Source organism: Lagenorhynchus albirostris, chromosome 5, assembly GCF_949774975.1.
Source record: "Lagenorhynchus albirostris chromosome 5, mLagAlb1.1, whole genome shotgun sequence".
NCBI lineage: Eukaryota > Metazoa > Chordata > Mammalia > Artiodactyla > Delphinidae > Lagenorhynchus > Lagenorhynchus albirostris.
Window position 1 is genome coordinate 54,719,343 of NC_083099.1, and position 15,023 is coordinate 54,734,365.

A 15,023-nucleotide genomic window follows, 5' to 3' on the forward strand; every position below is an offset into this window, starting at 1 on the left:
ATCCCAAACTCTCAATCTATCCCTCCCCCTCTCCAACCCTTCCACTCTTGTAACCATAAGTTCATTCTCTAAGTCTGTGAGTCTGTTTCTGTTTTGTAAATAAGTTCATTTGTATCATATTTTTTTAGATTCCACATATAAGTGTTATCATACATTTGTCTTTCTCTGTCTGACATACTTCACTTAGTATGATAATCTCCAGGTCCATCCATGTCACTGCAAATGGCATTATTTCATTCTTTTTAATGGCTGAATAATATTCCATTGTATATATGTACCACGTCTTCTTTATCCATTCATCTGTTGATGCACATTTAAGTTGCTTCCATGTCTTCGCTATTGTAAACAGTGCTGCAATGAACATTGGGGTACATGTATCCTTTTGAACTGTGTTTTTCTCCTGACATATGCCCAAGAGTGGGATTGCTGGGACATATGGCAACTCTAGTTTTAGTTTTTTAAGGAACATCCATACTGTTCTCCATAGTGGCTGTGCCAATTTCCATTTCCACCCACAGTATAGGAGGGTTCCCTTTTCTCCACACCCTCTCTGACATTTTTTGTTTGCAGATTTTTTGATGATGGCCATTCTGACTGGTGTGAGGTGATATCTTATTGTAGTTTTGATTTGAATTTCTCTAATAATTAGCAATGTTGAACATCTTTTCACGTGCCTTTTGGCTATCTATATTTTCTTTGGAGAAATGTCTTTACCTAACCCAATTTATGTTTAAGTTATTAATCTCTCTTTTTAAATATGTTACCATAAATATACATTTTACCTAAGTTCAATCATTATATATATCTGTATATTTGTATTTGTATTCTGTTCTTTTCACTTCTAGTGTACCCATGTTTCTACATATTAATTTATATTTTAACAGCCACACATTTTATTGCAATTTTCTAAGTAATTTTCCTGTTTGGGAAATCTATGTTGTTTTCTGTAATTGCTACTATAATTGTACTGCAAAGAGTACAATTATTCTTGTAGAATAAATTCCAAAGTGCAAGATTGCTAATATTATTGCTATGAAGAATAATATTACTTTACCTATGGGTTGTTTAAATTAGCAATGCCAACAGCAATATGAATGTGAAAGTTTATCCAAGATTTTACTGATATTTATTATTAAAATAGAAAGTGTGATCATAGTGCTGCTTTTAGTGACGGAAAACAGGCTCTATGTGCATTTGTTTTCAGACATGGGTATGGAATACTATGAAACAACATATATTAGGATCAACATCATGTGTGGGGATGTAAATAAATAGATTAAAGGCTGCTTTTTGCTATGTTGCATGCCATTATTTGGACCTGGTCTTGGCCCTGTGACACATAAGGAAGTCCTTCTGTCAGTTGAAAAGAACCTTCTGTCAGTTGAAAAGAACCTTGCAAAAAAGGTTGTGTTCAACTTTCTCAGACCTCTGTGTTTCTTTTAAATAAAACTCTTAGACTTAAGGCTGTAGAAGAGGGCAGGTAAAATAATTTGAAATCTGTTCATGCAAATGTCTAGGAACTCTGTATGAGCCATAAGAAAAAAATGTCTTTAAAGGCATCTGTCAAAAAAGAAAGTAAAATGTCAAGAAGGAAACATGAAGACAGAATGAAAAATCAGAGAAATAAGCAGAAGAGTTGACCCTCTGGTCACCTAGTTTTGGGAGGTCATGGATCCCAGTGAATTAGGTAAATTAGAGTGGGAATATAGAACTCACAGGGGGACAAAAGACATGGTTATGAGCCTATAGGGAGAAAGGAGTTGTAACTAACATCTATATAAACCAGGATCATGGAGTTGAAGTAGAAAAACTAGAAAGAAATCCACCCACTGATGGAGAAAAGCTTTCTTCTGCCTGAGCTCTGGATAAAAAATTTTAAAAAAATCTTTTTTAATGTCTCTAGAAATAAAAAATCCTGGCTCAGAATTTTCATTAACATTGTAGTATAGAAACATCAAGCCAAAAAATTAGCATAAAAATTGTGCCCAAGCCAGAAATGCCCCTGGGATGCCTGACAAAAGCAAATGCAATGCTGGGAAAATAAGTATTGGAGAAATACTAAGCAAAAGAAAGATAGGATAATTATATTAATGGGGGGGGGAGACTTTAGGGAGAAAAATTGGGATAGAAACAATATAAAGAATAATTGTTCTATATAATCTATATAGAAATCAGGAAGTTGTAGCAATTCCAAGCTTGCATACATGTAACTAAGTAGTCTAAAAATATACAAGGAAAAATATTATACTATTGCCAAGATAAATTGATAAATTAGCATCAAATGGGAAACTTTAACATGTCTCAATAATTAACAGAGAGAATATGTAGAACAGTTAATAAAGTTATAGCCACACAGTTTTCAAGCTTGATTTACTGGACCTATATATGAAATGCTACATCCCTGTAATAGGAAATACACATTCTTTATATGGAACATACACAAAAATGTTTATTCTCTATTTATCAGATGTAATAGGCTACAGGGTCACAAAACTCACCTAAAATCAAAGTATCAGTAGTATATAGACCTTGCTCTCAGTTCATAATTAAATTAAGCTAGGTATCAATATTAAAACAGTAACTCACACCTTATATTTGAATATTTTAAGAATTCTTTGAACTAATACATTTATTATAGAAATAATTATCATAGAAATTTAAAATGCTAGAATTTTAAATTTATATATATATCAAATATATATCAAATCAATTTATATATATATATATACATATATCAAAATTAGTGTGCTTCACCGCAATAGAAAATCTGTAGCCTTAAAGACATGTATAAAGATTAAAAAGTAATGAGCTAAGCGTTTTAACTTAAAAATTTAGGTTAAAAAACGCCAGAGAATATATTCAGGCAAAATTTAACAAAGATACTAATAAGCGTAGAATATAATATTGTAGCAAAAAATAAAGAAAAAAATATTGAGGATCCACAAATCCTAAAACTGGTTTTCTGAAAATTCTAAAAAATTAGCTAAACTCTGGTAAAACTGATGAAGGGAAACAAAAAAGACAGAAGTAAATTGATCTTAGAAATAGGAAAGGAAACAAAATTATAGTTAAATGACAGTATTTTTTCTGAAGCATTAGAATAAAGCAAACAGCTAAATGCATTTAGAAGAAATAAACATGTAAAAATCTGAATTTACTTATATTCGTTAATAATTTGAAAATATTAAGTGAAATAAAATGAAAATATACATTGAGTGAAAAAGTACTCCTCCCTGCAACACACACGAAAAATACCAGGATGAAATAGTTTTATATACGAACACTAACTCTCCTTTGTAAAATGGATAATGTCTGTGCTACATAAACTCTTACAGAATCAATGAAAAGAAACAAAGATCACTAAACATTTGCGAGGTTATATAATCCACATATCAAAATGAGACAAGAAAAAATTGAGAAGTATAATTATCAATAAGCCACTTATAAATATATATGCATATATCCTGAAAATATTAGTAACCAAAGACAGAAAATATATCATGACCAAGAAGGGCTTATTCCAGGAATACATGCATTTTTTAACATTGTAAAGTGAAAAGCCTTGCAGTTATCTCAAAAGTTGATTCAACATCTGTTTATGCTAAAATCTATTAGCAAAGGAAGAGCAAAAGTGATCTTCCTTATAAAAGGAATTTCCCAGACACCTATAGCAAACTACGTAAAAAAAAACACAGTTGTAGAAACATTTTGTAGAAGTGAAGAACACAAGGAAAGGACGAAGGAATGCTGCTTTTACTGCCTCCATTCCACAGTGCACTGGCAGTCCTATACAAAATGATGAGAGCAGTAGATAAAAGCTTTACAGTTTTAAAAGGAATAAGCAAAACTGTTTTTTGGTATATATCTACAGTGAAATTAACAAAAATAAAAACCCTATAGATTAACCATTAAAACCTATAGGAGATTAACAAGAAGGTTTGTTATAAGACTAATATATGAAATTAAATAGCATGCTTATACACAGTAAAATAATTATAAATGCTATATTTTGTTAACATAGCAGGAAAACCTTAAAAATAAATTTAATAATAGTTGTGCAAACCTTTTATAAAGAAAAATATAAAACTTCATAAAAGACATAAAATCAACTGAAATAAATTGAGAGGCATACCATATTCATAGATAAAATGCATGATTTTCTCAAATGGTTCCATTAATTTAATACAATCCTAATGAAATCCTGAAATGTCTTTCCATGGCACATGACGAACTAATATAAAAGTTTATATGAAAGTAGTGGTCCATAAATCCCCCCACATTGAATAATAATTAAAAGAGACGATGACAGTGATGGTGGTGGTGGTGGTGGTAGGGGACCCATTACTTCAGTCATGATAAAGTTATGTTAATTAAAACAGTATGACACTGCTTAAAATGAAATGCAGTAACAAGGATAACAGCTTCATTAATGCTTCACAGAGAAAAAGAGATCCAATGAGAATTAGTACATGTGTGTGCAAATGGAAATATAAATTGTAAGGCACTATATTAATATAAGGTAATATTTCAAGGAGTTTGCCTTACATTTGTACATATTATAAGGTTTTCTCATTGCTGAATTTGAAAAAAAAATTAATATTGAATCTTAGATACAGCTGAAGAATCTTCTCTGGTTTTCTAACTCAAAAATAAGATGAAAATATTAAAAACAACAACTATAAGTTCATGACTGCCTCATCTAAAGTTCATTTATCTGGACAATTTGGAACAAACTTAGAACAGGGAATTAATGACTAAAAACAAACATATGATTTCAAGTGTATCACATTCTGGAAAAGGCAAAACTGTAGAGACATTTAAAAGATCAGTGGTTGCCAGGGGCTCAAGAGGAAGGGAGAGAGGAAAGTATAAACAGGTATAGCACAGGAAATTTTTAGGGCAATGAAACTATTCTATATGGTACTATAATTGTGGATACATGCCGTTATGCTTAGGTCAAAACCCATAGAGTGTACAATACAAAGAGTGACCCTTAATATAAATTATGGACTTAATGTATTAATATTGTCTCATTAATGGTAACAGATATTGATCATGCTAATGTAAGATATTAATAATAGGAGCAGGGGAGAGAGGGTATTTGGGAACTCTGTGTTTTCTGCTCAGTTTTTCTGTATTTTGAAACTGCTCTAAAAAACCTCACAAAGTATAATACTTAAAAAATATTGAACAGAAATTCATAGCACGTAAATTAGAACTGCAATACTCAGATTACAATATTCACAATACACAATAAGCAGATTTCCTTTTCTCCTATATGAGGCACTCAGGTGTTCTCTTGAGGTCTCTTTATTCTTGTTTAGTTATAATTTTTTCAGTGTACTGATTTTCTATTTAAATTGTTAGTAGGGCACATTCAAAGAAAGAAGCAACTTATTTATCATAACAGTTTTCATATAGCAGTAAGAAGTGACATTTGAAGGCCCATCAGTATAGCATGTCTACTTTGCATTGCTTGCTATCTAATTGCCACCCTCTCCCCAACAGTACCACTTGGCTGCCCTTGGACCTCTCCTAGAGAAACCACCTTCCCACCCCCACCCCCAGCCCCCAGACTTCCCAAGATCCATCAAATACAGGATTAACACATGTCATCACCAAAGACCTTCAAAGACCACTTCAGGGCTGTGACTGAAGTCCTTTCTGATTGGTGTCTTTGCCTTATTTGTTGTCAAAATTTTTGAATATCAAGCATTAATAGAAGAACTCAAAGAGGCAGGGCAGGTGGCAGAGATTTAGTAGAGAGGTGAGAAACCTACAAACACAGGTAGAAATGAAAACTCCAAGATTTGAAAATAAGTGTAGCTTTAAGAATCTGTATTCTTTTAATTTGTGTAATGCTTTATAGTTTTCAGTGTGATAATGTAATAATGAATCATACAAAAAAAGTTAAATCATCTTCACATGCTATTTTTCTGAAGCTAGACAAGTACTTAAAATTCTTTGAAAATATTTTTATCTGATTTTTTTCATTTTTAAAAATATGAGTTGTCCACATCTCCTTGAGGTCTTGTTCTGTGTGCTTTCCTGTTGAACCCCACTGCAGTTTTTAATGTGAAATTTAGAATTGCCTATTTATGGTTCTGAAGTTCTATGAGGCTAGCAATTGTATCTTAGTCATCATTATATAACAAGCACCTAAAATGTCTACACAAAGTTTCAAATACATATTTGCCGAAAAATGTAACGTTGGTTATCTAGAAAAATTCAGTTGTTTGGAATTATTTGTCTGATCATATTGGATAAATAAATTTGAATGCTTTAAGAAAAAAAAAAAACAGCAGAATATAGAGAAACAAGTATCTTTTAATTTTCTTTTCCCCCCCAGAGGAAAGAATTGTCAGCATGCAAATTCAGACAGTCACAAAATTTGAAACAGTTACTAATGTTGTTGGATATTTAAAGGGCTCAACATCTCCAGGTAAGTAGACCCAAATATTTATAATCTACACTTTATATGAAATATCACAAGAAAATGCTCTGTAACAATTTAATAGCATAGTTAAATGTCCTACTTTAGATGTGATTACAAGTTCATACCACTCTAAAGGCTGGTATATAAAACCAAGAAGCAAGTCTTTATTCTTTCTTACCACATCCCTTCAAAGATAAATCATAGTAGAGAATGTAAGAGGGAAACAAAACAAAACAGAGAAAACAGAGTTTAGATTTGTTAAATTGGCATGTACCTGTGAGTAAAAGCTATAGAAACCAATGTTTTCTTTTTCTTTATTCACTGTAACACCATTGAAGATTTTATTTATATCAAGAAAAGACTTTTTTAAAAAGGAAATATTTTAGTTTTAATTATGTGTTTTTAAAAAAAATAAAAATTTTGGTTTTCAAATCTTTCATTGTTAGTCTGTGTCCCATCTCTGACCCTTGGTCCACTGACATTCTGCCTAATGTTTGCATGGCTTAGGTTTTGAAGGTGCTTATGAAAAGGATCACCTGGTTACATTTTAAATAGTTTTATACCTTGTTATGGGATGCTTATGGAATCTTCAGATGATACTATATAGGCTAAAAAAGTGAAAATAACTGACAAATATATTAACAAATTAACAACACTTCTGAACATATTGTGAGGTTGAATGACATATTACTGTCTGCGGTGCTTGTTTTACATGGTAGAATGCAGTAGTCTTTTAGTACATTTGTGTCATTGCTATTGATTTGGTTGGGATATTTACTGAAGTCATCCTTGGAGCATAATTCTTCTCCATGATCTTAGTCAAACTGACTCCATAATTGCTAACCCAGGAAATTCTGAGATCAAGTTTTACATTCCCATCAAGTTTCCTGCCTGCCAACTCTTTAAAAATTCACGGACATCTTCTCTCTGGTTTCCTTACAGTAGCAACCTCTGATGAACAACCTCTGATCATAATATCTTTAAATACAAGATATAAATGAATTTGGAAATTGTTACTATTGCATTTCAACCATTTCAACAAATTTATATCATAAGGATCTCTAATTGAAGCATTAGAAATATTTATCATCATTGCTACATTCGCTAGTTATTTTTGGAAAACCAAACTGTACAAAATTATACTCACTATAGGATAAAAAAAAAATTATTGAATTCAATGTAGAAAAAAAAACCCAAATTTAAAAAATCAATTTACTAGTAGTATTCCTAGGTGTATAATATGTAAAGCTTCTCAATTTTATTTATTTGAATTCTACACAAAAATATTGGCTGTTCATTCACATACTTTTCTTATTTAATGACTCTGAAAATTAGAAATAACCATCAGTTAGTATTAAGGTTTTTATATATGGTTTATCCAGGATACAGACAATTCCAACAGAATTTTTATACATATCTGGGAGATGAGTGAATCAATTCAACATTTCAGGCACACTGTGTATATCATTAATTAAGTTTTGATAAATTGTTGACAGATCAAATTCATTGTTGGTTCCAATATCAGTGTGGAAAACTAAAATAGTTTCACACAGTTATGTTTCCAGTAAAGTAGTGTTTTGATGCCATGAAGTCAAGGTGTGATTCATTCATTCCATACATGTGTAGTACTTATTATATGTCAGATGTTATTCAAAGTGCCTTACAAATAGTAACTAACTTAAAACTCAAAAAAACTGAATGATGTATGTACTATTTTTATTCCCATTTTATGGTTGAAGAATTTAAGGCATGAGAGCCTAAATAAGCTTTCTAAGGTCGTACAACTAGTAAGATGAATGGCCTGGATTCAAACCCAAGCAGAAAGGCTTTAAACTCTGTACACTTAACCATCAAGTTATGGGACATCTCCTAAGGAAATGACACTTAATGAAGAAAAATATTTTTACACAGATTGTAGGGCTACTTGATAAAGTAAATTTAGCTGTGTACCAACAACATTCACTGGCAAAATCAGAGGAAACTCTGGAGATACATTTTTAGTCTACCTTATTACTAACAATTGTCAGCAATATACGTTATTCAGAAGCCATCAATGTGTCATGGAGATCTTTCTAGTGGTGTATCTAATGGATTTTGTATGATTATGTGAAATAAAATATGCAAAAAAGAAAAAGTATTTGGATGACTTTTGATGATGATTTATTTTTTCCATCAGAAAAAGGAGAGGGTCTAAAACTCTAAGTTGGAAGTGAAAACTGATTCCCTAAATACTTCATTTATTGCAAAGTCCATACATGACTACCACATTTTTAATACTTACAGCTACTGAATAACTGTTCCCTCAAATGTATGAATAGTTCATTAATACTTACTGAGCATATACACATTGTTTATAGGGCACTTCCCACTATGATTCTGGCAAAATGTTAGATAAGGGTTTCATTGTGGCATATTTGTATACTTCATTAATTAATATGCATCTTGAGACAACAGTAATATGGATCTAAGCTTTGGATTCATAATTGAGTTCAGCAGCTGCCTCTGCTTTGATATACACACATGTGTGAGTCAAGACAGTGGGGGAAAAATGTTAGTTTTAATTATCAGAACAATTTTGCATAATTGTTGCTTGGTTGTGCAATAGGATCATGTAAATGTCATTAAATTTATTGTTAAGATGTATATTGTATTATAATGGCTCTTGTTGTCTTCTATTTGCAGACCGTTATATCATAGTTGGCAGCCATCATCATACCACATACAGTTATAATGGACAAGAATGGGCCAGCAGCACTGCCGTCATCACAGCTTTTATCCAGGCCTTGATGTCAAGAGTCAAGAGAGGGTGGAGACCAGACCGCACTATTGTTTTCTGTTCATGGGGTGGAACAGCTTTTGGAAATATTGGCTCCTATGAATGGGGAGAGGTAAACGTGCATAAATTACTATGCCTTGCTCTCAAAATTGCGCAGTCACTCTCTCGCTCTCACTCTCGCTCTTGCTCTGGACTAAAGTAGACAAAGTCAAATTGATAAAGCCATGAACAAGAATGTGTGTCTCAACCAGGGTGTGCAGTATGCTCATTTGCTGAGATCACTTCTAAGAATGCTAGGGAATTAGAGTTAGACCACAGTGATTTGTGTATGATCTACAGGTATCTTCTTCTTATTGCTACCAGACCTACACACTGTTACACCCACAGTGGTGTTTACCTGGTTATTGTGTTTCTTCTTAGGTTGACAGACACTGGACAAGAAAGGGTCAAGTGATACATACCATTACCTTTTTTTTTTTTTTAATTTTCTAGCAATTTTCTGGAATTAGGAAACAATCTTGTATGTAAAATGTTTATTAACTTAGCATTATACCTTACCTAAACAATATAGGGATTGGACTCAAAATAGCAGTTTCCTTCCTTCTACCCTTGTTTTCTCCCTCCCTTCAATCCTTCCTCCCTCTATTCTTACACCCCTACCTCCCTGCTCCTTCTTTTCTACCTATATCTCTACCTATCCACTTATCTAACTACCTTAGGAAGCCTTTGTTCAAATGAAATCTTGTGTGCAATGGATCACAGTTAGAATACAACTGGAGTACATTTTCAAATATTTCTGATATGTTTGTGTCTCACAAATGCACTGTGTTTTTAATGGGATATGACAACTTTGGATTGATGCCACATTAACAACAATAAAAACATCATAAAACTCTTAGATATTCTATTTATTTTTATGACTTTATAAAAAGAAGTTTAATGGAAATATGTAGGAAAAAAACCTACACAACTTTAGCTAGGGAAATAAAACCATTTGATATCCTAGTTTGTATACTGCTTCAGCTTTGCAGAAAAAAATATCAAATATATAATGAGAAATTCTCATTTCATTTTTCATTTAATTACTCAAAAAAAGATAAAATGTCTATTGGCTATCAAGAAAAATCAAAAAAGGTATACAAAAGAAAATAGCAAAGATCTTTTTATTTTGAGAGAAAGAGGTCTTCAAAATGAGAAAAATTTTACAGTTGTAAAATTTATCAAGATTCACACATTGCAAATTGAAATGCTTTTCTGTATTCAAATTAGTGGTGTGAATTTTTTCCCATTACTCAAAAGAACTAGTTCAAATAAAGAAATTCCATTGCTGACAGAACATTTTAAAATTGACAGATTTTTAGTAAGATGGAAAATGTAATAGCTGAACCAATCTCTCAAACTTCTATTCCAAATTCCATACTTTAAGGATATAAACAATTTAAGAAACAATCTGGGGAGTGTATTTGTGATCTGGGATGATTTTACTAATTCAGAATTTTTTATCATAAAGAAAACAATGTTTTAGTTTTCTTGTAACAATAAGGCACATTTAAAAAAAATGTCTTTAAGATTCTTTCCAAAAATTTATTCTACTATCTCATACAGCCTTCTCCATATCTATCTAATAATTTTCATAGTCAACTCATGTTAATTCTAAATTAGCATGTGTATTTCTAAGCTGTGTTCTCAAAGTAGGCTTGTGTAACATTAATAGTTTGTAACTTAAATTCCTAAGTATCCTTAACCCCTCTGCATGGGAAAGTGAAGTGTACTGCAAATAGTCCTTGAATTTATTTGAGCATCATGCATGGTAACCTGCAGTTTGTTCAGTATTGTGGCCTTGTGTGTATGTGAACAATTACATTTTCAAATTAAGTAAATATTTTTGTAGTTAATAAAATATTTTGATTATTGACTGCGTTGTACCTTTTGGTAATTTTATAGTTCTCAATCAACAGATACTAAAAATACAACTACTATACTGTGGGAAGTCTATAGGAAAAAATGTTTATGGTAGAAAAGTCTCTTCCTATTCAAAAAGATTAGGGACCTCTGTCTTAAGAGTATTTATTATATGTATGTATGCATATTTGACAACTAATTATATATCCAGTCACTTTCTGGCTTTTTCCTTGACTAGGTGAGCAAAAATATGTAAGCAAAGAAAATGGTGAATAATATATGGATTTGATTATTAGCTTATAAAATGTACTATTGTAAATTGCTGTATCTTAGATTATTTCAATACAGTTCATGAAGCCTTTTTGTAACAATCTGGTTGAGGAGGAATTTAGAAAACTATTAGTTTTACTGTTCTGTCTACTCTTATCAAACCTACTCCTTCTGAAAATGAAAGATTTTCTTTTAGAAGAAAGCAATTTGTGTGCTAAATATATTCCCTAATGAAGATGAGTAAGGAAAGCACTTGTTGACAGGTCATAATGCCCTTTCTAATTTTGCTTACACAGGAACCCCTTGAAACTCAGAGTTGTAATTAAAAAGATTAGGTTATACTGGTCAAATGGAATTTATAGTGATAAAGTTATTAGAGATTTGACTCAATACTGATTTCAATCCTTGAGGAAAATTGTAACATTTTACTAAATAGGTTCTTTAAAAAGTACCATTTCTCCTGTGAAGAATCTTCATCTTCAGGCTATTGTGGAAATACTATAGACTTTGCAGTCAAAGAAATCTGAGTTCAAATCCTCTCTACCATAAAACAAGTGGTCTTAGGCAAGATTAACTTCTCAAGACTTGATTGTTCCAATGAGTACACTAATGCCTAGGTTGTGAGGTTCTCATGAGAGTTAAATGGACTGACATATAGACATTGTCAGTATGGTAGTATGTAATTAAAAGCTGTTTTTCTATAGCTCTTGTGTAATAATGGACATTTTTAATAACAATATTATGTGTAAACCACAGTTCATCATTTCTACTTATTTAAAATATTTATTTTTAAATAAACTGTCTTTTCACTTCTTTTACAGAGGTATAGCTGAATTTTCAACATGAACTAGGAATAATATTATTGATTTGCTAGGTGTACTAGTCCTTGCAGACTTTCATCTGATAGTGTTGGAAGAAGAAAGATATGTTTCTAAGATACAAAATAATATAATACAATTTTTAGGATATATCTATAGAACTGCCATCATGATAATTACTCATTACATATTTGCACAAGAAAAGGAAGCAAATAACAGAAGGACTTCTTAGTGGTACATTATTAATAGGATCAGTGGTCTTCAATTTTTGGAAGTAGGGTTTAGCAGAAAAGTGGAAAACTATTATACTGAATCATTTTATTCTACTAAAGTGGATGAAATGCATAAGGTTTTACTTCAAGTAATATGTGCAAGGCCACAATTGTATTATGCCTTATTTTGCTCAGAATAAAAAGCTGCTTTGTGCAAAAAGTAGCTCAACACTTCAAAGGAAAGCGCTGGTTTTATTAAACACTGAAGTGATTTATCCATGTCTGTTCTCTAATTCAATGACTATAAAATTAAATGCTGTCACTAGAGCAAATATTCCATCCTGTATTCTGAAGTTGAATCTCATACTGTATTAACCATATAGGGACATTTTCTCTTAAATTTTTACCTTTTTTGGGAACATGAACATGCTTTAAAATATTTTGTTATATGTTATATGAAACTCCTCACCACCCTTATTTAAAACCCCTTTATGACCCTTGGGTACTCTAGTAAATAGTATGGGATGGCTTTACATTAAAAAAAAAGAGAGTATTATGCAATGTAATGATTTTAGGTAGGAAGTGTTTATTATTCAACATGTAACTGGTAAAGTGGAATCTGTTACTTTTATTTCTGTTAAAGATAGATTTTTTTTTTTTAATGTCAGGATTTCAAGAAGGTTCTGCAGAAGAATGTTGTGGCTTATGTTAGTCTCCACAGTCCTGTAAGCGGTAACTCAAGTCTCTACTCTGTAGCTTCACCATCTCTTCAGCAACTGGTAGCTGAGGTAAGATGAACCACTTTTGAATAAAATGATTTTGCAAAACTGCCTTTTTCTTTATAATCTGGCATTTCTTGATATTTTCATTTTTTTAATATGCATAAAACCATCCCTAAGTTTTTTTTTGTTTTTTTAATATATTTATTTATTTTTGGCTGCGTTGGGTGTTTGTTGCTACATGTGGGCTTTCTCTAGTTGCTGCGGGCTTTCTCTAGTTGCAGCAAGCAGGGGCTACTTTTTGTTGCTGCATGCGGGCTTCTCATTTTGGTGGCTTCTCTTTGTTGCAGATCGTGGGCTCTAGGCGCATGGACTTCAGTAGTTGTGGCATGTGGGCTCAGTAGTTGTGGCTCGCAGACCTTAGAGCGCAGGCTCAGTAGTTGTGGCGCACGGACTTCAGTAATTGTGGCATGTGGGCTCAATAGTTGTAGCTCGCAGACCTTAGAGCGCAGGCTCAGTAGTTGTGGCACACGGGCTTAGTTATTGCTCAGCATGTGGGATCTTCCCAGACCAGGGCTCGACCCCATGTCCCCTGCATTGGCAGGTGGATTCTTAACCACTGCACTGCCAAGAAAGTCCCCCTAAGTGTTTTAAGGAATGATCTATTGCTGATTTTTTTTTATCATTGTCCCTTCAACCAATGTCCTATGTTCTGAAGTTCTTCACTTTCTACTCTCTTATGGTTATAGTTGCAGGCATGAATCTATAGAGAATGTGTGTAAAAGTGTAAATTTATTTCTTAAAAATTGAATTTAGTGTTTAAGTTCCCAATTCTGCCAATTTTGGCATGTTGTGGTAAACTTGGTTACTTTGGGATTTCTTCTCCTTCATTCATGTTTTGAGTAAATGTGGAACCTGTTCTGTCTTTTCAACTACACTGTAAGCCTCCTCATAGCAGGACCTGTGTCTAATTCCTAGAATATCATGAGAAGTAAATTCAAGAAACTTGGAAAATATTGTTTGCAGAACATTTATGGAAAAGGAAAGCATGTTTTTTCTACAAAGTAACAAAAAAAAATTATGCAGTTTGTGATAATGTCTTGCTAGAGTTATCTATTTTTTAAATTTAGTTACTCCTCACCTGTTTCAAAGAAATTTTCAGAACATCTTTCCTATTTATTGTTAGAGTTCACACTTTTGTTTCTGCATTCTTTTTATGACTTTCACTAAAATGATATGTATTATATCTCAGAATGAAAGCAATCATGCCACGACTGCAGGGTGGTTTTCTCCCAACCCCAAGGGCTACTGGTGTATATTAGAAAATGACCTTTTAGATACCCACAGAGTGTCCAGTATCACAGACACTGAACTAGAAAAAGAGAAGGATAATGAACGGTGCTTTGGATTAGCCATAATTCTTGATTGAAATGTAATGCAAACTAACATTTTATGACTTTCATAATGTATTTACTAGTTTAATAATTTTCACTGACATTTCCATATGTAGTATAATAAAGAAGACATTATGAAAGATGAAATAGATAAATCTGTACATTTAAGATCAGCCAAACCCCAGTGTGCATGCATGTAATCCAGAACTGTAAGTGAGTCTCTCCTTCTCTTTGTACTGCTTTGAAATCTCTGACTTTCTTACATGTCTGGGAAAAATGTCAAAAGAGGAAAGTCAGCTGCCGTTGTCTCCCTTGGGAAGTTAAGATATTCCTGAATAGGTTATCAGGAAGAAAGAAGTATGAGCTCAAGTATCCAGAAACTAGTGAGTGTTTAAAAATGATTTTGCCCTTACAGCTTTGTCTTTCAGAATATCATAAAAAATGGAATCACACAGTATGTAGCCATTTGTGTGTGGTTTATTTTACTTAGCATAAT

General features: G+C 32.3%; 1 protein-coding gene across 1 annotated transcript in view; it reads left to right on the top strand.

Moving 5' to 3' along the window:
- The window catches only part of NAALADL2 (N-acetylated alpha-linked acidic dipeptidase like 2), a 950,604-nt gene that overhangs the window by 546,436 nt on the left and 389,145 nt on the right, over window positions 1-15,023 (top strand). Inside the window, 3 exon segments of the mRNA XM_060149018.1 lie at window positions 6,350-6,442; window positions 9,119-9,324; window positions 13,083-13,202. Coding sequence (XP_060005001.1) covers window positions 6,350-6,442; window positions 9,119-9,324; window positions 13,083-13,202 — 419 coding nt within the window.